The sequence below is a fragment of the Microtus oregoni genome, unplaced genomic scaffold (genome assembly GCF_018167655.1).
Source record: "Microtus oregoni isolate MIOR12 unplaced genomic scaffold, Mior012 000008F_ref0000371, whole genome shotgun sequence".
In the NCBI taxonomy this organism is placed as follows: Eukaryota; Metazoa; Chordata; class Mammalia; order Rodentia; family Cricetidae; genus Microtus; species Microtus oregoni.
Genome location: NW_024543067.1, coordinates 22,643,716 through 22,671,714, shown reverse-complemented (window position 1 = coordinate 22,671,714; position 27,999 = coordinate 22,643,716). Strand labels below are relative to the sequence as shown.

General features: G+C 37.1%; 1 protein-coding gene across 4 annotated transcripts; it reads left to right on the top strand.

Moving 5' to 3' along the window:
- Nucleotides 1–133: 133 nt before the first annotated feature.
- On the top strand, nucleotides 134–26,723 carry Aasdhppt (aminoadipate-semialdehyde dehydrogenase-phosphopantetheinyl transferase). 4 transcript variants are annotated; one of them, XM_041656682.1, is made up of 7 exons: nucleotides 134–415; nucleotides 695–920; nucleotides 5,892–6,013; nucleotides 6,589–6,750; nucleotides 7,711–7,782; nucleotides 10,345–10,521; nucleotides 26,706–26,723. In XM_041656682.1, the coding sequence occupies exons 1-6, from the start codon at nucleotides 233–235 to the stop codon at nucleotides 10,507–10,509; spliced, it is 930 nt and encodes a 309-aa protein (XP_041512616.1). In that variant the 5' UTR covers nucleotides 134–232; the 3' UTR covers nucleotides 10,510–10,521; nucleotides 26,706–26,723. The 4 variants fall into 4 exon arrangements, with proteins under 4 accessions (XP_041512616.1, XP_041512614.1, XP_041512617.1 ...); XM_041656680.1 differs by lacking the exon at nucleotides 26,706–26,723 and adding an exon at nucleotides 13,832–17,351 and having other exon boundaries at nucleotides 10,345–10,495; XM_041656683.1 differs by lacking the exon at nucleotides 26,706–26,723 and adding an exon at nucleotides 15,801–17,144.
- The last annotated feature ends 1,276 nt before the right edge of the window (nucleotides 26,724–27,999 follow it).

The window sequence follows — 27,999 nt, the reverse complement described above, 5'->3', positions numbered from 1 at the left end:
GCCCTGCCCTCTTCCCGACGCGACCTTCGGGTTGGGGGCGGAGCATCACAAGGCCACGCCCATCGCCCGTCTGCTCTAGGGGAGGCTGTGGCTACGTCACAGTCAGGCGCCCTACTTCTTTGTACGGACGCCAGAAAGGAGGTGGAGTCCCTTTGCGCAGACTCGGAAGCAGAGGCCTTGGTCAGCCCCGCTCGCGCCATCGGCCTGGAGAGCGGCAGTTGCTGTGAGGCGCATGGTGTTCCCCGCCAAGAGGCTCTGCGTGGTGCCGTCCATGGAGGGCGTTCGCTGGGCCTTCTCCTGCGGCACCTGGCTGCCGAGTAGAGCCGAATGGCTGCTGGCGGTGCGGTCGATCCAGCCCGAGGAGAAGGAACGCATCGGCCAGTTCGTGTTTGCCCGGGACGCCAAGGCGGCCATGGTACTCGAGGCCTGCGGCTGTGGGGAGGCGGGCAGGAGTCGCCAGCCGGGTGGGGGGGGGGGGGGCTCTGGCGTGCGCCACCTGCTTCCGCCTTTGTGTTTGAGGCCTGGGGCTCTCACCACTGACTCCTCCCCCGGGATGTTGCCTGGGGAGGGCCGTCCACTTAAAACTGGAGTCCGTAGTAATCGTTTGTTTAGTAATGCATATGCTTTAAAAGTTAAAAGCTTGGAAGTTACCAAATACACAGTATGTACCGTGGGTTTTTATGTCTTTTAACAGGCCGGTCGTTTGATGATAAGGAAATTAGTTGCAGAGAAATTGAATATCCCTTGGGATCATATTCGTCTGCAAAGAACTTCAAAAGGAAAGCCGGTTCTTGCAAAAGACTCTTTGAATCCCTATCCCAATTTCAACTTTAATATCTCTCATCAAGGAGACTTTGCAGTTCTTGCTGCAGAACCTGAGTTACAAGTTGGCATTGATGTAATGAAGACTAGTTTCCCAGGTAATGGTTCATTTTTATGTCGTAGTAAAGTGAGTTATGTCTCAGATCTTAACTATTAGACAATTGTAGACCAGAATGCTTGTAAGTGTAGACACTTGCCATACTTAATTTCTATAGTTACTGCACCATTTTAACCACCTACAGCTACATTTTCTCTATAGGCATGCACAAATTTTTCTTGGCATATTTCTTTTTTTCTTGCTGTTGCAGAATACCTGAGGCTGGTTTACAAAGAAAAATATTTATTTAGGCTCATTTTTCTGGGTTCAGGGAAATCCAGAGGACTGGGATAAAAATTGATTTATTCATGAAGGTGATGCACCTATGGCCTTCCAATACTATTGTATTTTGCAAGTAAATTTCAACATGAATTTTCAAGGTAACTAACTTTATTGAAACGCAACGCCAGAGAAATGACCTGGTATTATAGAAGCCTTATTCAAAATTAACTGCTACTGCAAAGGAGTCAGGATGAAGAGGGGAAATCTTCACACTAGCTTTTCCTCTAACTAGAAGTTAGTGGAGAGGCCACTAACATTGAGAAGGAAGACAGCACAAGACACTGTCTGCCTAGAAATAAACAGATTTTACAACCAGTTTTGTGCAGTGTTAACTGTGGTCAGTACTGAATAAGTTTTTACTAATAAACAGTGTCTGCCTGGAAACATTTTACTAATTGAAGTTTTTAATGGTGAGAAGGTAGTTGAGCAGAAGTTGAAAATTCTGCTAATGCTTTATTAAATCTTTGACCCCCAGCAAGTTTGATTAAAGCCTTTCCCTTCACGGTTTATTTGGCTCAAAGTTTAGATGCTCAGTATCACAAAGGAAGAGATACATTCTGTTGAGACTAGGGTCATTACCATCTGACTGATTTTCAAATTGTGATAGGATCATCCTTTCTAAGTGAAGACGAAATAAACGCCAGTTTGCTTCTCTGGTGATTTATTAGACCAGGATAGGTGAAGCAGCTGATCAAGGAATGTTCTTCAGTCTTGTTAAAAGATGGAAGATGTAGTGTTGAATAGAAGGGAAACTACTCTTTACCAAGCATTGTTAACTCTTGAGATATAGTCACCATAGAAGAGTACCATTAGCATATCGAAAGAGACAATTCTATTATCCACATTTTGTGTCTATAATGTCAGATATAATGTGGGAAGTCCTTTTTCATATTACCTATGGTGGCTAAGTACAGCTCATTTCTTAAGTAGATTTGACTTTGAGATCCTAGCACAAGTTGTGGAAATTCCAATGCTTAGGGATAATGTTGTTTGCCTGGTCAAGTTTTGTCCTCATTTCCTAATTTTCATTTACTGGTAAAAATGTTTGGAGATTCGGGTGTAAAGAAGATAGTTTTATGAATTGTTCAATTTGGCAGTATTTAAAAAATAAAGTTTGGGAAGAAGTAAGAATTCTAATTGCATGGTTTTCATTTTCATGTATGAATTTATTATAAAATACTTTAGATGTATATAAAAATAAGTTAATATTTTGAGAAGCAATTCTAATTTTAAATAATTAATTAAAAATGACTGTTGCTAGTTGTACTAACACACATCTCTATTCTCCGTACTTCTGGAAGTAGAAGCAGACTGATTATGAGTTTAACTCCATCCTGAACTACATTGCAAGACCTTATCTGACACACATCCCAAAATAGATGTTGTTATAAGAATTGATCTCTAGAGGAGCTATTGGATTATAAGTATAAATTAAGTGTAGTTGGTATAAAATAGGCCCGGATATTACTAAAGAGTCACAGCCTATTTCTTGTTTCCTCTCACATTCTTTCCTCCTTAGTATTAGTATACATTCCTAAGTGATTCTCCAGACAGAGCTGAGTGATTTTGAGATATGGACATCAGTTTTAAAATTGTGAAGTAAGTTCTCATTACACATATAATAGAATCAAAACTCCTGAACATAATCATGTTATCTTGTTCTTTTCTGCTTTCCCTTTGTAGGCATCTACCACTTCTCATTTCTTTCTGTTTTCTTTGATCATCATTTTCTGTCCATGCTGCTCTTTTATTGCTTCTAGTTAGATAGACATTGCTTATCCCTCCACCTTCCCTAAGTAGCTCCCATAGTCTTTGAGAAGCATGAATAATTTTATTGTTTGAGTTTTGGGATTTTCAAGACAGGGTTTCTCCGTAGCTTTTTGGTTCCTTCCCTGGAACTAGCTCATGTAGACCAGGCTGGCCTCGAACTCACAGAGATCCACCTGCCTCTGCCTCCTGAGTGCTGGAATTAAAGGCATGCGCCACCACCGCCCAGCTTGTTTGAGTTTTTGTATATGTATGGTTATGGTGCCAATATTATGGATGGAGGCCAGACAGCAACCCACAGCTGATGTTTCCCTCTGAAATGTCACCAGTCTTCTTGAAACAGAATTTTTTAAATCTGTAGCTCAGCAATTAAGCTACATTGGTTAGCCATTGTGAGCCTTAGGGTTCCTCCATTCTCCTCCTCAGCAGTGGTACTCCAGGCCACACAGCCACACTTAGAATTTTCACTTGGGTTCTAATGGCTGAACTCAGTTTTCCATGAACTTTGTTCATAGCTGAATGGTGAGTGTTTACTGAGATGCTATTCTATTACATGGAGTACTGGAGACCCTGTTTGAGAGTGATGTAGATGGGCTCTGATGTTCTGGTAGTACATTAGAATGTTTTTTGATAAGTCTAGAATAGTAGCTAAGGGTTTTGTTGATGATTTTTGTTTTGGGTTATTATGTTTACAACAATTTTTTAGTTGTGTGATCTTGGTTACATAGAACAAGTTAGTAACTGTCATTCTCCTTAATAACTACTCCTTTAATTAAACGCTGAAGAAGGATCAAGTTTTTCTAAACTTAACTGAGAGTTCACATGTTTTCCAGTCTTTCACCTTTTTTACATATGTTTTTAATATTCAGTAGGATGATTAAATATTCAGTAGGATGATTATTATAGTAGACATCAATATAGACAAGTAGTGTTAAGAATTTTTCTGCTTGTATGCTCAGTAATTATGCTGATATTTTGAGGGACAAATTTGTTTTTCTTTTGGGATTGCCTAATAGTTTTTCTTCTAATGTCCTATGTAAAGTGGAATAAAAAAATACTTGGCTAATGCGCTTTCCCCTATTAAACCACAGGGTGGTGCTGCTGGCCTTTAGTTAAGTATTTATGGACTTCCCATTGCTTGCTGTTTATCTTCTGCTTTAATATTTGGCAAACTATACTCATTGATATTTTTTCAGGCTTAAGTAATGATTTATATGGTTGTTTGACTTCCTTGTAGGTTAATAGTTTAATATATTCCTATTTTTTATCTGATTGCCTTTATACTTAGGTAAAAATTAAAGGAATTCTTGTGGGTTCTAAGTGGAAAACTTAAAAAAAAAACAGACAAAATGACATGATAAAAACAGGCTTATCTTAAATTTATGAGTTTTGTTTATTACACCATTAAAACTAGTTTTATACAAAGAATGAAATATTCCAAATCCAAGTTAAAATGTTTCTCTCTTGATTTTATATATGCTACTTATGCCAGAGTTAATTAAAAAACAAATGTTTCTCTTTTAATTTTGTGGTTTTGGATGGTGTGTGTGTGTGTGTGTGTGTGTGTGTGAGAGAGAGACAGAGAGACAGAGAGACAGAGAGACAGAGAGAGAAAGAAGAGAGAGAGTGTGTGTGTGAGTGTGAATTTGGAGGCCAGAGGTTGCCATCAAGTGTGTTCTTCTGTCACTTTCCACCTTAATGTTTTTTGACATGGTCACTTGACTAAACCTGGATACTGGTCATTGAGTTCCTGGGATCAGCTTCTTCTTACTCCTTTACCCTGGCAGGTGCTTTTTCCCCCAGCATTGGGCTTACAGACACTGGTGACTGCTATACTTGCCTGTTTTTCACAGGGGCTGAGGATTGAAACTCAGGTTCCTATGCTTGCTAAGCAAGCTACCCATTGAGCCATCTCTTCCGCTCCTTAACTTTTTTTTAAGGCTTTCTCTGGCATGGTATTTATGAAGCTAGTAAAGGTCAGAATCGGTGAATGAACTAGTTTTTATTGAAATGCTCTAGTAATTCTTAGTAAGGTGAAAATGAGCTTTAGATTACTAAAAAGTTCCATCCATGTCCCCAAATGGTAATATTTCCCTGTTATAGGACTCTAAAGATCACGTTATAATATTTCAGTGCTTGAAAGTGAATGAGAATCATTGTTGCAGTCTGAAGCACCACATATTTGTGGGTTAAGCAGAAAGGATCTATTTTTGAAGTGGGAGCACAGGGGATCCATAAACATCTTTGCACAAGAACTGATTTGTAATGTTTTCTTCCCTGACTCACTATGGGAGAGGTATTTGGTTAAACAGTGTGCACTGTTTAACTGACTTCTAGTTGCAAGCTATTATAAGACAGTTATTTTCTTTTCCCCCTAGGGAATATGTTAAAAATTTAAAAACCAAATATAGCATAGAAATGTTGTTTTGGTTTTCTGAAAAGTATTTGGTCAGATATAAGAAATTTTGTTTTACTTGTTTAATATTTATAACAAGTTTGACTGCCAAGTATTAAGTTTTTGGGAGCATCTTTTGAAAAAAAAAGTTTTTTTTCTGCTTAATTACTTAATTCACAATTTCATGAACTCGTATTAAACTCTTCTAGGTTAACCCATGGTTGTCATGGTGAGTTATTTTTAATTCCTACCTAATTTTGATATGCTGATATTTTATGTAAGAGTATTTCTTATTGTTTTTGATGTTTATGGTAGTAGGAATTCATTTCAGGGTCTTGCATATGCCAGGCTTGCATTCTACCACTGAACTACATTTCAGCCTCTTTTAGAATTATTGCCTGTATAAATTGACTTTCCTTTTTAAGTGCTCTTCAGTAGCTTCAGTAATAAACAGCTTATTAAATTCTGTTCTTATTTCCCTTTTGAATAGAATGACTATTTTTATTTTTATATTCTTTGATTTGACAGGTCGTGGTTCTATTCCAGAATTCTTTCATATTATGAAAAGAAAGTTTACCAACAAGGAGTGGGATACAATCAGAAGTTTTAGTAATGAATGGACTCAGCTGGATATGTTTTACCGGCACTGGGTATAATTTCTTTGTGATTTTAACAGTAATAATGTATAATAATTTCCTTGTCTTCACTAGAAATAAGCATGAAGACTTGGTTTCCTGATACTATCATACAATGCTATATTTAAATGGACAAATTCCTTGAGAACTTTGATATTTTTTATTATTTATATTATATTGTTATACCATTTATTTTGAGAAATTTTAACCTGTAATGTGCAATTAGAAGATAGCTTATTTTTAAAGCTAAACTTTTATTTACTCATGATAATATGTTCTGCATTAAACTGATGCGTATGAGCCTTAATTAACAGAAGATGTCACTTCAGTGTCTTTATAGTTTAGTTAATTCTTTTAGCAACCTGTTGAGGATGGCACTACTTGGTCATTATAGTTTACATTTGAGATATCATAATAAATAATTTATCTGAATACTACTAGCATTATTTGTTTCCAATTATGTTATAATGAACAAAGCAAAGGAAAAAATAAAAACATGGTTAGAAATGCAAATGTATTGTATTTGTAAATGTTATGAAACATTTTAATTATTGAATACTTCAAGAGAAAAATGTCCATTTTCCTTGTAGGCACTAAAAGAAAGCTTCATAAAAGCTATTGGTGTTGGATTGGGATTTGAAATGCAGAGGCTTGAATTTGATATATCTCCATTAAACTTGGATATAGGCCAGGTTTATAAGGAAACACGTTTGTTCTTGGATGGGGAAGAAGAAAAAGAATGGGCTTTTGAGGTAAGAAATTTATTGTAATTGTTATAGCTAAGACTTTGCATATTTATATGTGTGAGGAATCTGTGATGTTCCTAATATTTACAAGAAGAATGTGAGCAGTTACGAGTGTATGTCTGTCTTGATTATGAATCGATTTAAAGTGTATAACAGAAATCTAATTATTAAAACTCTTCTGTCCTAGCATGGCGTAGTAGTAGTGCTTGCTTTTAGCCTAAGCATTTGGGATCTCTGTGAATTGGAGGCCAGCTGGTATACAGACCAGCCAGTTACTTGGTGAAACCTTGTCTCAAAGAACCCAAAAAAACAAGTATTAATATATTAATAAGAAGGCTTGGGACTTGTGTTTTAAAATGTTACTGTCTGTCCTAGTTAGGGCTACTATTGTTGTGGTGAAACAGGGTAACCAAAAGCCAGCGGGGAAGAGAAAGGTTTGTGTGACTTACACCTCCATGTCTTAGTCATTACTAAAGAAGTCAGGACAGGGACTCAAGCAGAGCTGCTTATTAGCTCCCCATGGCTTGCTCAGCCTGCTTTCTTAGAGAACCCAGAACCCTAACCCAGGGATGGCACCACCCACAATGGGCTGGGCCCTTCTACATCAGTCATTAAGAATATGCCTTACAGGCTTGCCTAAAGCTCAGTTTTGTGGAGATATTTTCTCGATTGTGGCACTCCCTCAACTCTGATGATTCTAGCTTGTGTCAAGTTCACAAAACTAGCCAGCACACTGTCACAATGGAGATTAACAAGGCATATCCTTTGTTAGTGAATAAAGTACTTAATCTTGCTTACATGTTACATGGTTCCAAGAGAGGTGTGTGTGTGTGTGTGTGTGTGTGTGTGTGTGTGTGTGTGTTGGAGGGAAGGTAGTAGAGGTATGTATAAAGTAAATAAGATTTAGAAATGTAAAAAGAAGTCTTGATTTATGTTTTATAATTTGCATTTATCTTTTTTCTTCAGGAAAGTAAAATAGATGAGCACCATTTTGTTGCAGTGGCTGTTAGGAAACCTGATGGATCTAGACAACAGAATGTAAGCTTTTATGGTCTTTTAAAAATCTTGCTAAAAATAAGAGTGATTAAATGATGGTTTTGCTTTTATTGAAGAAAATTCTAATTTACCTAGTTGAGTTAGGGGGTCAGAAGTCTTGGGGTTTTGTTTGATTCACGAGCTTCTAGTTTACAAGGTTTTTTATTATCAAATTTTTTTTAAATTATCTGGTATTTTATACACTCACAAAAAACTTACAAGATCTTGCTAGCCTTATATTTAGACACCCTTAAACATTGCAAAGTAAAGTTTTGATAGTACTGTCAAATTTTCAGTAGAAATTCATTATCGCCACTATCCTAGTTATAACAAGAATTTATTTCCTGGTGAATTGGGGGTGTATTGAATATAAAGGTCACCGGGTTGGTCGATAGTGGAATCATGTTACAAATTAAACTTACTCCTAGCATTATAAATTGTTTCCAGAGTTTATGTGAGACTTCGTATGATATTGGTCTTCTGTATTTTCAGTCATAATCTGTTTATATTTCTAATGGTGAAAACTCCAAGACTCAATCTACATATAGCTGTAGTTGTGTGCAATTTCTTTGTGGAATACTAGTAACAAAACGTATGCCTTTGTTTTACATGCACACACACACACACGCCTTCATTATTACTTCTAGAAAAATGATGTAATCCACAGAGCATTTCTTTTGTAAATAAAGACTGAATTTTGTCTTGGACTGTCTTGTGAAGGCTAGAATGTTAGAATTGATACTTGATAGGAGACAGTGTGATTTGGGTTATTCATCTTATTCAGCTTCATGCTCCCTCCGAATACTTTTTTGAGTACATTTATATAGTTCTTTATTTTAACAATATGTTCTTTGAAAATGTTAAATGTGTATAGGATGTATTGTGATCATATCTATTACCTCTAATTCTCTTTTTGGTTCCTTACTCTGCCTTTTTTCCAGCTTCATGTGCTTTAGGGTAGGGTTTCTGTTGTTGCTGCTGTTATTAATAATCTCAAGTCCAGTTAGTGCTGCTCTATATAGGAATGGGGAGATCCACTGAGTCATGAGCTATTTTACTGACAGCCATATCCCCAAAGTAGATTGTCTACCTCTCCCTGTAAGGATGGAGTTTCAGAGACCCTTATCTTACTCATGTAGGAATTTTGATGTGCTTGATTTTGTGAAGGTCTTAAGAGTTGATAGGTGTAATACCATGCCGTGTCTTGAAGTCAGCATTTTACAGCTTTCTTCTTCATGTGCTAGCTTTTAAATTTTTTCTGTCCACTCTTTATGTTCCCTGAGCCTTAGATGAGGGGAGGTTATTGTAGAAGGCTTCATCCATAGCTGAGCACTCACTGTTATTTATGTTTGGCACATGACCAGTTATGAGTCTGTTGGTTAACTGTTACCCATTACAGAAAAAAGGAAGAAAAAAAAAAACCTGATCAAAGGGGAAAGCAGTACTATGGGCATTAAAGTAATAGAAGGCAATTTCGCTACATGACAGTTCAACATAACAATTGTAGGTTCAGCCCCTAGGGCCTGTGCTGTCCCCAGTATGATCTTTTGACCCAGTTTTGCATTACCAGGTATGAAATTCCTCCTGTGGATCAAGCCCCATATCCAGTAAGAAAGTGGTTGGTTACCACCATAATGATATGCCACTTTTGCAACATCAGTTAAATGTTTGTGCTTTCAGTACTTCTTCTTTCTGTAGAACCTCCTGCAGCAGTGCATAGTGGGAAAACTAGGTTGTAAGTCAAAGTTAACTTTTTGACTTGTGTGGTCAGCTTTTCCTGACCCTTGGTTTCCCATCTGTAAAATTGAGATGACAATATTTTAGCATAGCCTAGAAGCCATATAAATAAGTACTGAACTTTGTTAATGTCTGAAGTTCAAGTATTTAATATGAATTGATAGCCCTCATTTGAAGTGCTTTGTGCTGAAAGTGTTTTGGAGTTTAGATTTTGTACTATTTTACTTATATATAATTATATTTTGGAGTTGACCCAATTTTAAATATGAACTTCATTTATGATTTCATATCTACCACCTACATGGAGCCTAAAGGTAATTCTATACAATGTTTTTAATGTTTCTGTGTTCTGATTAGCTTGTCACATGAAGTCAGGTGCCTTGTTGGTACTTAGTAATAATTTCTTGAATGAGTGTCATCCCTGTGTAGTTACAGCACATCTGTTATAGCAGGCCTACACTTCAGTAGTGTTTCAAAAATTTTGCCTGTGGCCCAATTCTGCTTCCCGAAATTACACATCTTCAGATTCCTTGTATGTATGTATGCTGAGTCAAACTTTGTGCATACAGATCTCATTAAGTCTGTGTTAAGCAAATTTTGTAGGTGGTGGCTGTGTGTAAATTGGAAAGCAAGTTCACATCTCACTTTTTTACGTTGGTAACAATAGTATAAGGAGCAAAAACAATATTCTAGAAATTTTCCTAAGCCTTGATTTAATATTAGTGAACTGAAATTATTTTATAATTGTAAAACTAATCATTCAGTTAACATGAAGTATAAATAAAAACAAGGCAATCTATTTTTGTTTCTGTTTCTTTTCTCTCTTAGAGTTCATATCAAGATGATTCTAAACCATCCCAGAGGCAGTTTACCATTCTTAACTTTAATGATTTGATAGCATCTGCTATTCCCATGACACCTGAGGATCCTTCATTTTGGGACTGTTTCTGCTTTACAGAAGAAATTCTAGTACGAAATGGTACTAAGTCATGATAGGTTCCCTGAGTAAGTGGGGGGGGGGGGGGGTGGCAATCTGTGTTCACTAAATAAAGTGCTCGATGTGGTCAGATCTTATTAAAACATTTTTAAAGACCCAAAGGCTTTTTTAAGAGCAGATTTCCAGTTCAGTGGCTTCTTTGAATATGTTTACATCTTCCTTTCCAGAACTCTAATTGATAGAAATGATGACAGAATTTTCCAATGATAAATGTGCTTTATAGAAAGAAAACAGTAAAGTGTAAGCATGCTGAAGGCAAGCATTTTTAGAGAATTACCCTAAAATTAGTTATTGTCCAAGAAACTATTATTTAAATAAATTCTATATTAACTTTTTAAAAAGTGATAACATGTTTTATAGTTTTAAGAGAATACAACTGCTCTTCGTAACTATTGTTGCTGCATAAATTTGGTTCTAAAATATTGTCTTCTGTGATGTCTGTGTGGCATTAAGTTGTCATTAGTGTTACAGTACTAATTTTGCCTTAGCAGCAGTAACAGAAACTGCTGCTGGAGCTTCCAGGTTTATTTTTTATGAAGTTGTGACATTTGTTTTATTAGAGATGAATAACCCCCCCCAAAGATTCCATCAATCAAATGTGTTTGACATATTTTACCACTGTCAAGAAGACACTATTGAAAGGAAAGCTAAGGCTGGCTTGGGAGAATTTCATTGAGGTAACACTACTGGGCTTAAGGAAGATGTATCATACTGTATTAATTTTCCTCTTAGGGGTTTTAATTGTATCATTAGTGTAAATGGTAGTGCAGTGAAAGCTCTGGCATTTTCTGTGCCATGCTTAATTGTGTCTTGCAGACAGCTTTTAGAAATGGAATGATTGATTCAAAGGATTTAAACATATTGTTGGTATGCGTTATTATAGTGCCCTTGAAAAATTGCAGTTTATACTTCAGTTAGTTGTGTATGTGTACCACCATCTGTGTACCCTCTGGTCATCTGTAGATATTGCCTCAATTTTATTTTCTGAAGATTGGATGGGTTTTTTTGTTTTTTTATTCTTTCCTTTTGTTGGTCTGGATAACTGAAATTGATACCATATTTTAAGTTTGCATTTATGTCATTACAAATGAGGTTGATATGCTATCGTTACTGGTTATTTGTTTTTTTTATGAATCTCTTGTTTATCTTCATCTGTTTTTACTTACTAAATAAACTTAAAGTGTGAACATCATATATTAAGATCCCAAGACCATCATATTGATGAGAGAATCTACTATATGATTATAGTGCATGTCTTCAGGAATTAGTCTTATTACTGTTAAATATTAAGAAATACAACAATGTTGTTGTTTTTATTACTAACATTAAAAATTGTGTAAGTTGTATAAAATTATTCAGTAAAAGTATTTTGTACTTTTTATTTTATTGAGCATGCTTAATTTTACAAAACATAGAAAACCTTGTAGCATTTCTAGTAGATGAAATATTGTTAACTCCTGCATGAGTATAATACTGAAATGAAAAATCATTTGTTTTATTAGAATAAAATGGCTTGATAGTGTGCCAGTAGTGTTAATAATTGGCCTGGCCAGATTCATGACCATCTTCTGTGTAACTATACAGCTAGCATTGAAACGGTCAATTTAAACTATCTTAAATAGTGATTCTTGAACAAATGGCTTTATTGTCATTTTGCTTTCTGTGGCTGGTCATTTTGCTTTCTGTGGCTGGTGTGCAGCAGAATTATGGTATCCCCCTCACTGTTAGCTTGGGGATTGTTTGCCTCTCTCCTGTGTTGACTTCCTTTGCCCAGTATGTATTCCATTATGTGACGTGTAATCTCAGTTAACATCTTAATAACAAAGGCACTTGACAGAATTTTTTTTTGATAATTTGAAAGAAAAAGGGAAAGTTCCTTGAACAAAGTGATGTGAAGTTAGATGTTTTCATAAATAATTTACCTCTCTTTACTCCAAGCCATCTTGTTCGTTAATAATTTTAATTTCCCCCCTTTTTCCCCAAGTATCCATGGTGTAGGAGGTTTTTCTGTTCATGTGTTGCTTTCATTGGCTAATGAATAAAGAAACTGCTTTGGGCCGAATAGGGCAGAACTTAGGTAGGTGGATGTAGTAATATGAGCGGTGGGGCTGCATCCCCAGCACCCCGGCCGCCTGCTAGCTTATGCCCGAAATAACAACACACAAACTGTATTCATTTAAACACTGCTTGGCCCATTTCTATCTAGCCTCTTCTAGGCTAATTCTCACATATTAATTTAGCCCATTTCTAATCATCTGTGTAGCACCGCTAGGTGCTCTTACCGGGAAGATTCTAGCCTACGTCCATCCTGGCTTGGAGCTTCATCGCGTGTGCCTCAGAGAGCAGAGCTATCGCCTCTGCCCGGGAGACAGGAGCATGGCATCTCTGCTCCAGAGAGCAGAGCTGTCGAGTCTGAGCTCACTTCCTCTTCCTCTCAGCATTCTGTTCTGTTTACTCCTCCCACCTATGTTTTAGCCTATGAGGCCAAGCAGTTTCTTTATTACTTAACCAATGACCTTCCTCCATCAGGCGGAGAAGACAGACTGAATGCTGGGAAGAAGGGCAGAGTGGGAGACGCCATGGATCTTCTGCCTGAGATTGACACTGGTTAGAATCTTGCCGGTAAGCCACAGTTACGTGGTGATACACAGATTAATGGAAATGGGTTAAACTAATATATAAGAGTTAGCTAAAAAGAAGTTAAAGCCAGGCAGTGTTTAAAATAATACAGTTTCTGTGTGGTTATTTCAGGGGCAAAGCTAGCTGGGCCGGGCTGCAGGGATAAACAAGGGGCCCTGCTTCTTGTAACATATCCATGTCTCTTTGATCAAAAACCATTGTTTACATTGTACCATACTGCTCAATGTATGCTTGATGGGTCTTTATTAACAATTTCTTACACAGGAATTTGGGTTAATTTAAGGGTGTGTGAGTGTCTGTCTGTCTGTCCATTTATCCTTTGCAATTTTATACATTTGGGCAAATTTTCAGTTAAAAATTATCAAATTCTATTACTCAGTTAAAGTCTGTTAAAGAATTAGGTTTACAAAACAGACTCAGTAGTTGAAATGTTGCCATCTAAACTTTGAGAACTAAAAAGAAGAATGTACATAGAGCTATTCCAAAAAAAAGTCCCTTAAAGCAATTCAGCTACTTATATTTTTAAATAAGAAGACATGAAGACAGCAAATGATGTTCATCGGGGATAAGGGATAAATGTACAACCATAGAATCTGTCAGTTTGAGTTTGGTAAAAATGGCTAGATGGATCTTCAGTTTATCAACTAAATATTAGCTGACTCTTGTATGTTTATGTAGATCACAGTTGGATATAACAGTTTATCATCAAAGGTTGTGAGGGAAGAACTCAAGGAGGACAAGAGTCTGGAAGCAAGAACTGATGCAGAGGCCATGGAGGATTGCCACTGACTGCTTCTGTCTATGGCTTGCTACGCCTGGATTGTTTTGCTGCTGTTGTTTTATAGAATTTTTGCCTACCAGCCCAGGGGTGGCTCTACTTATAATGGGCTGGACTCTCCCACATCAGCCACTAATTAAGGAAATGCCCTACAGGCTTGCCTACAGTCTGACCTTATGAAAACATTTTCATGAGATTTCCCTCTGATAACTCTAACTTGTGACAAGTTGACATAAAACTATCCAGTGTAACCATACATCTATTGATTGGTGGGTAGATTTATTATTCAGGTTTGTTTAGTATATATGTCAATGCCTAAACTGAGCTACTATTGTAATCTTTGTGTTGTGTTGGTAAATAGTGAACAACCAACAATACTGGGGCAGGCATGGTAGAATCTGGAAGACTCGTGTCACATATGTAACCAACACATAATACCATATTTTTTTTCAGATAGTGTTTTATTTTAGGAATAAAGAAGATACAGCCTGGTGGGCAATCGTGGTGCATACCTTTAATCCCAGTACTTGGGAGGCAGAGGCATGCACATAGCCATGAGTTTGAGACCAACTTGGTCTATAGAGTGAGTTCCAGGACAGGCTCCAAACCTACTGAGAGAAACCCTGTCTAGGGGGGAAAAGTAGCCAAGATCTGACTGATGTACAGACACAACAAATTTTTTTTGTTGTTTGACTTTCTTACATACATGCAATGTATTATAATCATATTCTTAATGACTCCTTTCTAACAAGTCATCCTCCTATTTTGTGTTTTTTTTACTTAGTGTCACTTTTATGTATTTGGGGAAGCGGTTACTTCCTGGAGCATGGGCAACTTACCAGTGAATTGTTGGCCTGAGAGCCCCCAGAGCCTTCCCAGATAGTATTGCCATTGCTCTTGGTTGCCTACAAGAATGAAATGGTTATAAAATCCTATTGCTCAAGACACTATATACTTTGTATACATGGCTCAGAGAAATCAACCAGAACTCAGCTGTGAGCTTCCTGCTTGCTGGAAGTGCAGGAAAGTATAGTATGGTTGCTGAAGAGTTAGCTCAGCTCTTAAGAGCTCTGCTGCTCTTCCAGAGAACCTGGGTTCAATTCCCACCACCCAAATGGCTGGTCATAATTGTAACTTCAGTTCCAGGTAGTCTGACACCTTCATATCAATGCACATTTAAAAAAAAAAAAAGCCCTATGTAGGTTGCTGGCTGAAATAAATCATAAATGACTGGTGGTTTGAATAGGCGTGGACTCCATGGACTAATGTGTTTGTTTGGCTTATAGGTATGGCTCTGTAAAGAGTAGGTGTGGCCTTATTAGGAGTATGTCACTGTGTGTGCTTTGAGGTCTCATGCCACACCCAGTGTGGTACACAGTTCACTGTTGCCTGCAGATCATGGTGTGAAACTCTTCAGTTCCACTGCCTCCATATCTGCCTGCATGCTTCCATGGTTTTTGCCATAATGATCATGAACTAAACTGCTGCAGCTGTAAGCCAGTCCCAATTAAATGTTTTCATTTATAAGAGTTGCTGTGGTCATGTCTCTTCATAGCAATAAAAACCCTAAGTAAGAATGACTTTCCCAGCTGAGGCAAGGTGTATCTTCTGGTGTAATAGTAACATGATTGGGCAATAATCAACTACTTTTTACTTGAATTGGAGGCCATCTTCTTGTGGATGAATTCATGCCTGGTACTGTAAAAGCTTATGTCTGGTGAGATCATAGGCCCTAGAGCAAATGTACTACTGATATTTGGCTACATGGACATGTAGCAAAACTGCCCCCTGGATATTTATCTTTATATCCCTAGACTAGTGCTACTCACTGAGAGAGAAGCTTTTTGTTTTGTTTTGTTTTGTTTTCAGAGGACGATATATAATGCAGAGACTTGCAACTGTTGAAGTGCTGAGAATAACTGCTGAATGCTAAATGACATATATGTCACCCTCTCAAGGCTTAGGAAACATCAAAGAAGATAGGGTGGAAAGATTTTTATAAGCTGGAAGATGGAAAGAGAAGATGGAATGAGATAGAGTCTTGGATATTGCATGGTTGCTGTAGTCATGAACACAGAGCATCTGTGACTACTTGTTTAATACATATAGACCTACATACAAAGACATGGACTCAGAATGGAGTTTACTTGTGAAGAACATCAGCAGGAGTTAAGAGATAAGAGGGTAATGGGATAAGGGGTGAATATGACCACAATATATTCTATATGTATATGAAACGATCAAAACTAAATAAGTCCTTGTAAACACATATCATTAGTAGACTGTTTGACACAAAATTAACATGGTATCACTTAGGATTGCATTGTTTTTAATTATCTGTTGGAATAGAAATTTATTGCTTACAATACTGTTTTGTCGGTACTGATGTTTTTTTGTTAATCTATTATCTGTCTCTACTTAACCTATACCTATCTGTTTTTGTTTGTTTTATTTTTTGAGACAAGGTTTCTCTGTGTTGCTCTAGTCTACAAGCTCTCATCTTGTAGACTAGTCTGGCCTAAGACTCAGAGATCAGCCTGTTTGTCACTTGAGTGCTGGCTTTTTAATGAAAGGGTGATAAAGAGTCATTATGTCTATATCTGTACTGTCTCTTCAAGGGTAATCTAAAGCACTTTTAGAGTTTAATAGACAAGGCATTATTCTAGAGGTATTGGTAGCTTTATAAATTAAATAAATTCAGCCCACATTGTTTGGGCATTTACCATGGATATAACTTTTGAGAATTTGCTCTACACTGTGGAACAATTTCTTTGGTACAAGGCCTGTTATGTCATCTAAATGCCTATAAAATTTATGTAAAATGTTTGAATATACATGTTCTATTTGATGGTAATTGTATTAAATAGTTCTTCCCTCATGTCATCTCTAAAAGTGTGGTTGAAGACAAAAATAATACAAATAAATGCTGGAGGAAGGAGTGTAGAACATTACACCATCCTTGGCATGCGAAATAGTCTAAATATATTCCTCAAAAAGAGATTTCAAAATACCATATGAATTAAATTTTCCACTTCTGGGTATCTAGGCATGCTATATATTTTTTATGTTTTTATGAACCTATTCATAGTAATCAAGTTATGGATTTGGCCTGAGTGTCCATCAACAGATGGATGAATACAAAATTGTATCCAATTAAGTTTTATTTAAGCATAGATAATAAAATTGTCACTGCAAGAAAATGTAATCAACTTAGAGATATTCATAGGCTTGTATTGCAGTTTGCTTTGAATTGAAACTTCCTGACACTGAGGAAGTAAACAAAATGTAAAACATCCCATATGAAACACAACAGTTAAAAGAAGATGCTGGGATGCAGAGACTTTGACCATCCTGTTGCGGGAGCTGTGAGCCTCTTCCCACTGCCCGGCTCCTGGCCGCCTGGCTATATTATGCCCCAAAATAACAACACACAAATTGAATTCTTTTAAAGACTGCTTGGCCCATTAGTTCTAGCCTCTTCTCGGCTAACTCTCGCACCTTGACTAGCCCATTTCTAATAATGTGTTTAGCACCCCAAGGTGCGCTCACCGGGAAGATTCTAGCCTACGTCAATCCTGGTTCGGAACTTCATCGCTTCTGCCCGGGAGAGGGGAGCTATCGAGTCTGAGATCACTTCCTCTTCCTCCCAGCATTTTGTTCTGTTTACTCCACCCACCTATGTTCTAACCTATCAAGGCAAGGCAGTTTCTTTATTTAAACAATGACCTTCCTCCATCACCCGCCCAGCTGCCTGATAGTTGTACAAGGACCTCCAAGAATACAGCTTTTTATATCTGTTGATACCCTTGGTGATGTGGGGTTTTCAGTGATGCAGCTGTCTTAAAACATTAATACTTCTTAGGGATTCTATTGCTATGAAGAAGTACCGTGAGCACAGCAAGTCTTATAAACAAATATTTTTAATTGGGGCTTACACACTTCAGAGGTTTAGTCATTGTCATCATTGTGGGAAGCATGATGGCACCAGGGCATACTTGGAGAGGTAGCTTAGAGTTCTGCATCCAGATCAGAAGGTAGCAGGAAGAGACTGAGACATTGGTCCTAGTTTGGGTATCTGTAATCTCAAACCCCACTGCAGTGACATACTTAACTCCAACAAGGCACCTCCTAATAATGCCACTCCCTACATGCTTATGGGAGTCATTTTATTTCAAATCACCACACTTAAGTAATTAATAAGCTAGGTCTAGTAACCTAGATTGGAGTTGGATCATTTCTTTGGCCTGCCTTGAGATGTAGATATTTGCTAATGCCTCCACAGGAAATGACACACTTAAGACAAATATTTTCTCTTGAACATAGAGCCTAGATTTGTGTGTGTGAGTGTGGGGAGTAGAAGAGTAGAAGGAAAGCCAGAACCTTGAGAGTAATGGGAGGTGAATATAACCAAACTATATTACTGAATAAAGAAAGTGATGAACACTGAATATGTGCTAACAAAGAATGAAGATTACATGGTTTGGTCCAGTGTAGCGACTCACTTCTATAATCCCAGTGTTCAAGAGATGAAGGCAAGAAGATTGATATAAGTTGAAGACCTCCCTGACCTGTAAGATGAATGCTTACCAGAGTTCCATGGCATGAACCTGTCTCAAAAACAACACATGACACCTGATTTTTTTTACAACAAATTTGTCAAACCACATTCACTGCCATCACTCTCATATAAGCCACTTTCTTAGCTGAATGATCACCTCAGACTCCTTACTGTTTCCACTCTCCCCTCAGCCGTTAATTCTTGGCAGCCACTTTACTCAGGAAAAGCCAGAAATTTGTGTGGACTGGGTTAAGATACTTACCTGACCCTACTTCCTATTGGTTTTTACTCATCATCTCTCCTGTAACAACTCACCAATACCATATTCTTTGAGTCTTCCATTCACACTCCACCCTGTCTAGAATGCTTTATATTTTTACACAGTACACCATTATTCCCATCAGATCTTCAAATAACATCTCTTTAGTGGGTAACTTTTTTTTTTTTTTTTTGGTTTTTCGAGACAGGGTTTCTCTGTGGTTTTGGAGCCTGTCCTGGAACTAGCTCTTGTAGACCAGGCTGGTCTCGAACTCACAGAGATCCGCCTGCCTCTGCCTCCCGAGTGCTGGGATTAAAGGCGTGCGCCACCTCCGCCCGGCCTAGTGGGTTACGTTTTATCAGAATTTGTACAGCATTCTCTCCACAATCCCCACATAAGTGTGGCCGCTCCACCTTGACTAAATATCATAGAGCTTAAGCCTACTCTTGCTCTTTCAAAGTTATTGGCAAGAAATCTGACCTAAGGAGTGGCTCCAAACAAGATAGCCTGACCTAGAGTGTGATAACTTGGTGTTGTAGCTACTGAGATGGTTAATAGAGGTAGATCCACTCCACTTTGACAAAAGGTCAGATAATTCCTGTTTCTTCATTTTTAAGACAGGAGGTTTGACCTAGGGAGTGGCTGCCTACAAGATACTTGGTCTAAGGACCTGCCTAAAACATAGAATGCTTAATTCAGGAAACAGTTGCTTGAATTCTCAAGTTTTCAAGCATGTATTTATTCTGTTTTCCTTTGTGTCGTGTTAAAAGTAATCTTTTGCCTTCTATCCTTTTCGGATTGGAGTATATAAGCGTATGGAACATAAATGTGGGTCTATTTGATATTCAGTATTCACTGGATAGCCCACCCAGTTCTGTCCTATGTCTCTGTATTTCTTTTGTATCCCTGTTCCTCCTACCTAATTTTTTAAATTCACACACCCCTACCCTTGTGTACTATTGAAGGAGCTGCAGGCTGCTACCCACCACCCGGCTAGCTTTACCCGAAATAATTACACGGAAACTATATTCTTTTAAACACTGCTTGGTCCATTAGTTTTAACCTCTTATTGGCTAGTTCTTACATATTCATCTAGCCCATTTCAAATATTGTGTGTAGCACCACGTGCTGGCTTACCAGGAAAGATCTTAACCTGCATTTGTCTGGAGTGGGAGAGTCATGGCGACTGCCTCACTCAGCTTCTTTCTCCCAGCATTTTGTTCTGTTTACTCCGCCTACCTAATTTTCTGTCCTATTAAAGGCTAAACAGTTTTCTTTATTAATTAACCAATTAAACAACAGATAGAAAGATGACCCACCTTCATCATTTCCCTTTTCTGTTTAAACAAAAAAAAAGAGGCTTTCATTTTAACATAGTAAAATTACACATAACAAAACAGTTATCAAGCAAGAATTACACTTACAATATTTCTATTTTGTCTTTTATAATAACTAAACAAAACTATAACTATTCTTTAACTCGATCAAAGACTCCAGAAGGATATAATATTACCTAAGTAAACAGGTAAGAAACTTCCAAAACTTTAGAAGTGACAGAGACATCTCGCTGCCTGGACAGTCACCCAAAGTTCCTCTATACCACTGGGGCATCCATCTTTGGCCTACAGGCCCATATTCCAGCAGATATTTCCATGAGGCGGGAAATTTCAAAGACAGTTCAGTCACTATCTGTTGTGTCCTGCAGAATGTCTCGCAGACTCTTTCATGAGTCAGGAACCCCGAAAGATCATCTCATCTTTAGACAAGTTTATCAGTCCTCTCTCTGTGGATTCTCTGTGTCCAGTTTATGCAACAGTCCAGGCAAGAGCAGTTTCTCGTCCAAATGGTTATCAAACTCCATAAGGAGCCTCTTTGATGCCCATCTTCCTCTTGAAGTAGATTGGTCCTGCCAGGAGCAGACGTGGCTCATTGTCATGAAAAGTTCTAAGTTATTAAAATATTTAAAATGCCATATTCTTTAGTCTTTTTAAGATATGAAGAATGTCTATCTAACTGAAATATATTTCTATATATCTAGAAAATCTAACATGACTACAAGCTTTACTATTATCGATTATCCATTAGCAACCTATATTTTCTATTATACGTTACATTTTAAATCAACTACACAATCACAATACCTTAATCAATATCAGAAATACATATAACAAAATTGACCTTAAAATCCATACCAATGCAAATTATATCTATATCATAGATGTAGGGGAGACCCAGCCAATCACCTTGCTTGCAGAGGGGCGGGGTCCCCCGAGGATATTTTTTACTTATAAAGATTGTGGGCATGCTCCCTACCTTCCCTTCTGTTTTCCAGTTCTCTGCTGGAACTTTTGGTTCTGTAAGTCTATTTCCCAATTAAAGCTGTATATATTATTACAATTTTTGTCTGAATTCATTTAAGCTGCTACACTTGGCGCCCAACGTGGGAAGCCACTCTGTACTAATATGAGCGGTGGGGCTGCGTTCCGGCCACCCCGGCTCCTGCATGGCTAGCTTATGCCCGAAATAATTACATGGAAACTGTATTCTTTTAAACACTGCCTGGCCCATTAGTTCCCGCCTCTTATTGGCTAGCTCTTACATATTGATCTAACCCATTTCTAATAATCTGTGTAGCCCACAAGGTGGCTTACCAGGAAAGATCTTAACCTGCGTCTGTCTGGAGCGGGAGAATCATGGCGACTGCCTGACTCGGCTTCTTTCTCCCAGCATTCTGTTCTGTTTACTCCACCTACCTAATTTTTTGTCCTATCAGGCCAAGCAGTTTTCTTTATTAGTTAACCAATGAAAGCAACAGATAAGATACAAGACCCACCTCCATCACCCTGGAGATTCTGGATGCTCACAGATGTTACCCCAACTAGTGGCTATGAAAAGACCTTCCTTCCCTTTTTATTCCTGCTGTATTGTAGAATATTGTTTTAAGATGTTACATTTGTTTATGCTGTGGAACATGTGCTTTCATGATGTAAAGATGTGTTAAATTCTTTTATGTTGAATTTGTTTAACTCTATGAAGTTGTGATTCTTTACCTGTCTAAACCACCTGATGGTATAGTAAAGAGCTGAATGGCAGGCGAAAGGATAGGTGGGGCTGGTCAGCGGAGAGAATAAAGAGGAGGTGAAATTTCAGAAGGAAATCAATGAGTGAGAGGAGGACATTGGGGCTAATCAACCAGTTATAAAACCCAGCCATGGAGAAATAAAGTAAGATATATATTGGTAAGAAAAGCCCAGATGCAAAATGTAAGTGGGATAATTTAAGAAAAGCTGGCTAAAAACAACCCACACTAAGACTGGGCATTAATAGGAATGAATAAGACTCCATGTGTTATTTATTTGGGAGCTGGGTCATGAACCGCCCAAAAAGTGAAATATAACGAGGAAAATCACTACAATGTATAATGTGACACATACTACTTCCTTCACATGCTGTGGGAACGTCTTAAGTCAATAGCCTTTAAGATACTGGCCATCTTTGGGCAAGGTCACATGTACTCTACATGAAGATGTAAAAGTATACCTGGCACTTTTGCTGCTTAAAATGATTCCAGTTCCCCCCTCATGCAGAGGACTGCATGAACTGTGAGTATATCCCCTAAAAATGAAACTTTTATTGTGTTCTATTCTGGGCTAATGTGGGATTATTTTATTATAATCTACAACAGAGTAGTGTTGAATTTTACAAAAAAGTACTGAGAGATTACCTGAAAGGATTCATACTTTTAGAATTGACAGTCAAAATCTGTTTAAAAGCTAGTTGATAAGTTAACAGATAAAGTATCTCTTCAGGAAGGCATTCTGCATGCCATCCAAATAATATCCAAGGATGAGAAGTTATTTATCATTAATGGAAAAATTTACTACCTTGGAATCACATGTGCACAACCAGGACCAGAAAATATTTGATTCCATGAAATCATTAGAAATATTCACAGGTCAAGAGATTTAGGCCTTATAAAAGACAATGGTAAAAAAAGATTTGAAATGATTGAAGAAAGTATCAGAACTGGTGAGAAGGTACAAGAAAAGGATTTACCATCACCAGTACCTCTTTAGAGTCAAGAGATGACTTACCAAGAGTTTTAGCTACCTATTCCATTATTACCTCTGGCAAGCCACCAAACAATACACAAATGAATATAAATGGAAACCTATAGGTATGAAAGATATAGAAAGATATACAAGCAGTAGTACATTCTGGCATGCATTCACCTTTTGTTAGGGAAATGGTAAAGACATGGAATTCTAGCAATAAGTCTACTCTGCATTGTTGGCTTCATTTAGTCTCAGTGGTTCTGGAAGTTGGGTTATAGTTACAGTAGAAGTGCTATTGGAGAGAGGAGGCTAAAGCCTTAGGACAGCAAGAAAGGATTAAAAGATTTGAGGCTTTTCAAGATCAAATTTTTGGCAATGGCTGTTATGCTGACCAACAGAGTCAAGCTATTTATAATAAACATATCTTGTCCCTATGCCTTGTAGCACCCTTAAATGCTTGGGACAGGTTTCAAGAACTAGAACGAAAAAGTGAATCATATATTAAAGCTAAACAAGGCTCAAGAGAACCCTTTAGTGACAAAGACTAACGCTGAACAAATTGGAGTCACAAATCCAGAAGCTAGATAAATACTTATTGAATCTCTGCCTTTTGAAAATGTGAATTTAGAATGCAAAATGGTATTTGGGCCTTTAAAGGTTAGATCAGACCAGTGGATGAATAGATCCTGCATACAGTAAACATTGAGGCATTTGACTGTAATACTGAGGTTTGAGTATGAACAACAATTTCCAAAGGTATGAAGAGATATCAAACTGCCAAATGTTTAAATTGTGGTAGAATACGACATCTGAGAAGGGATTATAGGCAAGCCATTCTTAGAAAAAAAAATGTGTTCTCTGGGAATGACAAAATCAGAAGGTCTCAAACTTCTGGATTATGTAGAAGATATGACAAAGACCAACATTGGACCAATGAATGTAGATCAACAAAAGACCAACAAGGCAACTTGTTAACCATTGTGAAACTCCTTGAAGGGCCTCTCATATAACTCCAGGCCAAATGTGGTCTAGTCATTCACAGTCACTGTGGAGGGCATGTCTCGCCAGGAAAATTTAAAAACTCCAGGGCCTATTGTAAGAAAAATCATACTGCTCTGGATGATAGAATAAACATGGAGGACAAATCAAAAATTTCAAGAGAAAATAGGAAACATATGTTTTGAAAGACTTCTATAAAAGATGAAGGACCAAAGCTGGGAATACAAATAAATAACATTGTATTCAAAGGATTACTGGACATGGATGCAGGTGTGACTGTTATTACTCTAGAATCTTGGCCTTCAAATTGGCCTCTTCAGGAGACAGATCTTCAACTCCTAGGAATTGGAACCTTATCTCAAGGAAAAGAAAGCATGAGATTGCTTGAATGCATAGGTACAAAAGGACAGAGAGGAAGGCTGAGACTATAGGTGGTTAATATAGCAGTGAATCTATACAGCAATAGAATATTCACATCAGCATTCCTGCAGTCTCACCAATGGGATCTAAACCAACTCATGTTTATGAGAAGGCTATTATAAGGTACTATAAAAAACAGTTACCAGCCATTCAGGCTGTACAAAAACACAAAGCAAGTAGCAAACCTTCAGAGGTAGTAATGGTCCTACCTTTAAAATGGTTAACTGAGGAGCCAATATGGATTAAAGAAAGACCTTTAAGAGAAGAGAATATGCAGGCTTAAGAAAAGTTGGTACGGGAGCAACTAGATGTTCACCACATTGAAGAATCAACCAGCCCTTGGAATTCTCCTGTATTTGTTGTTAAAAAGAAGTCTCGAAAATGAAGAATGATAACAGATTTAAGATCTATCAATAAGGTAATTCAACCAATGGGCCCTCTACAATCTGGAATTCCTTTGCCTTCCCTATTACTTAACAGTATAGTGATTGATTTAAATATTGTTTCTTCACTATACCTTTACAAGTAAAGGATAGAGAAAAATTTATCTTCACAGTACCTACTCATAACAATTCTCACCCTACTAGGAGGTATCAATGGAGTGTCCTCCCACAGAAAATTGTCATTAGCCACCTTTTGCCAATATTTTATAAGTCACCCATTGGAAATAATATGTAAACAATTTCCTAAATCTATAATTTACCATTACATGGATGGCATTTTGCTATCTAATTCCATGTAGACACTTTAAAAAAAGAATACAAGTTTAAAGAAGTAAATAAAGTTTTTCCTAAATGGGGATTACAAAATGTTCCTGAAAAAAAAATACAAAGAGGAGATTCTATCAATTACCTAGGTAATAAAATAGGTTTACAGAAAATTAGAAGACAAAAAGCACAAATTAGGAGAAATTGATTATTGTGGACACCTAATTACTTTCAAAGATTGTTAGGAGACATTTCCAATCTATGAACAAATATTGGGATAACACCTGATCTAATTATTAATTTAAACAAAACCTTAGATGGTAACACAAAGACATAAATAGTCCTAAGCAATTAACACCTGAAGCTGATAAGAATTGACTTTAAAGAGAAATTACAGGAGGCACATGTGGATTGGATGGATCTGAATCTTAACTGTAGTCACATTGCCCTCCAAAATTTCCCCTACAGGAATTTTAATGCAGAGGAAAGACATTATCTTAGAATGGATCTTTTTTATCACACAAACTGAGTAAAAAATTTAAAACTTATGTTGAAAAGGTCTGTGAATTAATTGTAAAAAAATTGAAATTTCACCAATTAACAGGAATAAATCCAGCAGAGATTATAATGATGAAATTTTTTAAAAAAAAAATTGTTGAAAGACAATGACGCCTGGCAAAGAGCTTGTGCTAATTAAGAGCAACTATCCCAAAAGCAATAGAAGTAAACTTTTAAAGAGAGCTACTTGGATTCTTCCCTGCACTGTTCATGGCACATGAATAACTGGAGCCTGTACATTCTGTACAGATGCAAATAAATCAGAAAAGGCAGATTACAAATCAGAAGATTTAACTAAAGTGGAACAAAGCCCTTATAGTTCTGTCCAAAAGTCAGAAGTATATGCTATTCTCATGCTACTAAGGGATTCTGAGGAACCTCTCAATATAGTTACTGATTCACAATATGCAGAAAGTTGTTTTACCTATTGAAACTGTTGAATTTATATCAGATGATCCAGAATTGCCTTCCTTATTTATTCAGGTTCAAGATATAATCAGAAGTAGGCATTGTCCTATATACATAACACACTTCTGATCCCATACGGGTCTGTCAGGTCCTCTAGTACAAGATAATGTAGAAATTGATTGATTATTGGTTAGAATTGTGCTGAATGCCTCAGAATTTCATAAAATCACCATGTCAATAGCAAAGATTTAAAGAAAAAGTTTTCTATTACATGGAAACAAGCTAAGGAGATGTATAAGGAGATACCCTACTTGTTCTTTATATAACTAAACACCACTACCTAAAAGGAGTAACCCAAAGGGTACTCAAAGAAATGAATTCTGGAAGATGGATATGTTTCTCTTTTTGGAATTTGAAAAATTAAAATATGTATATCACTCCATTGACACCTACTCAGGTTTTCAATGGGTAACTGCTTTGAACTTGGAAAAGGTAATTCCGAATTTCATGCATTTTCTAGGAGTTATGGCCATCATGGTTATACTTGCACAAATAAACAGACAATGGTGCAGCATATGTCTCTAAGAAAATGAAGCTTTTTTCTCATTATAATATACAGAATATTATAGGTATACCAAATAATCCTGTAGGTCTGACTGTTATAGAAAGGTCAAATTGGACTATAAAGGATATGTTAAACAAATAGAAATGGGTGGAAAATACTTTCAGAAATGGAGGGGAAGACCAGCCAATCACCTTGCTTGAAGGGCAGGATACCCTTAGGCTAATATTTACTTATAAATTTTGCAGGTGTGCTCTCCGCCTTCCCTTCTGTTTTCCTGCTCTCCTCTGGAACCTTGGTTTTGTAAGTCCTTCCCTTATTAAAAGCTTAATATTTTATAATAAATTCTATCTGCCATTCTTTTACACCATAACACAGAAATAGATTGCATAATGATTTATTAATCTTGAATTTTTTAAAGCTAATGAGAAAGGAAAAACGGCACCAGAGAGACATTGGATAATAGAAAAATTTCTGAATTAGATCAGCTGGTGTATTTCAAGGATGTGTTGACCTGAAAGGAGATGTGCTACACTTGAGAAGGGATTTTGCTCTTGTTTACACTGGAGATGAAAAGCTATGGATGCCATCAAAATTAATAAATATTTAGTTTGAAAAAGGGAAACCTCTTGAGAAAGAAAAATGACAACTCATCCTCAGAGGTGACAATCCTACTGCTGTGAAGAATACCTCATAAGATTTGGGGCAGGGGTTCTCTTCTTGACTTTGCAGGAAAATACTCATCTTCATAAAGTCAAAAGACATTGGATGTCTAGATGCCTAAAGAAGAACAGATAATTATGCAGAAAAAAATCACCAACCAAAGAGAAATCTGACTAATGGTACCATATTCTCTGCAAGGTAAAATGTTAGTAACTGTTCACACACACACACACACACACACACACACACACACACTTCTCAGTATAATAATAAGCAAAAATCACTTAAAATCAAAGCTGGCTTTGGAGGTGGAAAATGGCTATCCTTCTCTAAGTCCAAGCATGTTGTTATAAGAAAAAAATCAGTTTCTGTCTCATTCAGGAGTCATCTGGTATGGGAAAGAAAGAAGAATTAAGGAAAAGTTTTAGTTTCTCCCCATCTCTACTTTTTTCTCTATATTAAATTTCATTGACTATGTCTATATGAATAATGTTTAAATTTTCTACAATGAACAATAAACTTTACTGTAGTAATCTTTAAAGTTTCCAGGAAGAAGATGGGTCCCCACAACAACAATTCCACTTGGCTGATATGACATCAGTAGTGCTGATAGCACTATTTAAGATCGGTTTTTGGGTTATAAACTATTCAAGATAATTCTAGCTTGGCTAGCAAGATGGTATACCTTCCTACAACGTTTTGGCCAGAACTTCAAATAAGAACTTCAGAAAAACCCTTTGATTACTCTGGGATTATATTCAATTATACCAGGCAGTTATCTTGAAATTAACCATCATTTTAGCTTTTACAGGATCCCATAGAAATAACATTGCCCCCATAACAGCTGGATGTAATTCTAGAAGACAACGTTCACTCTCC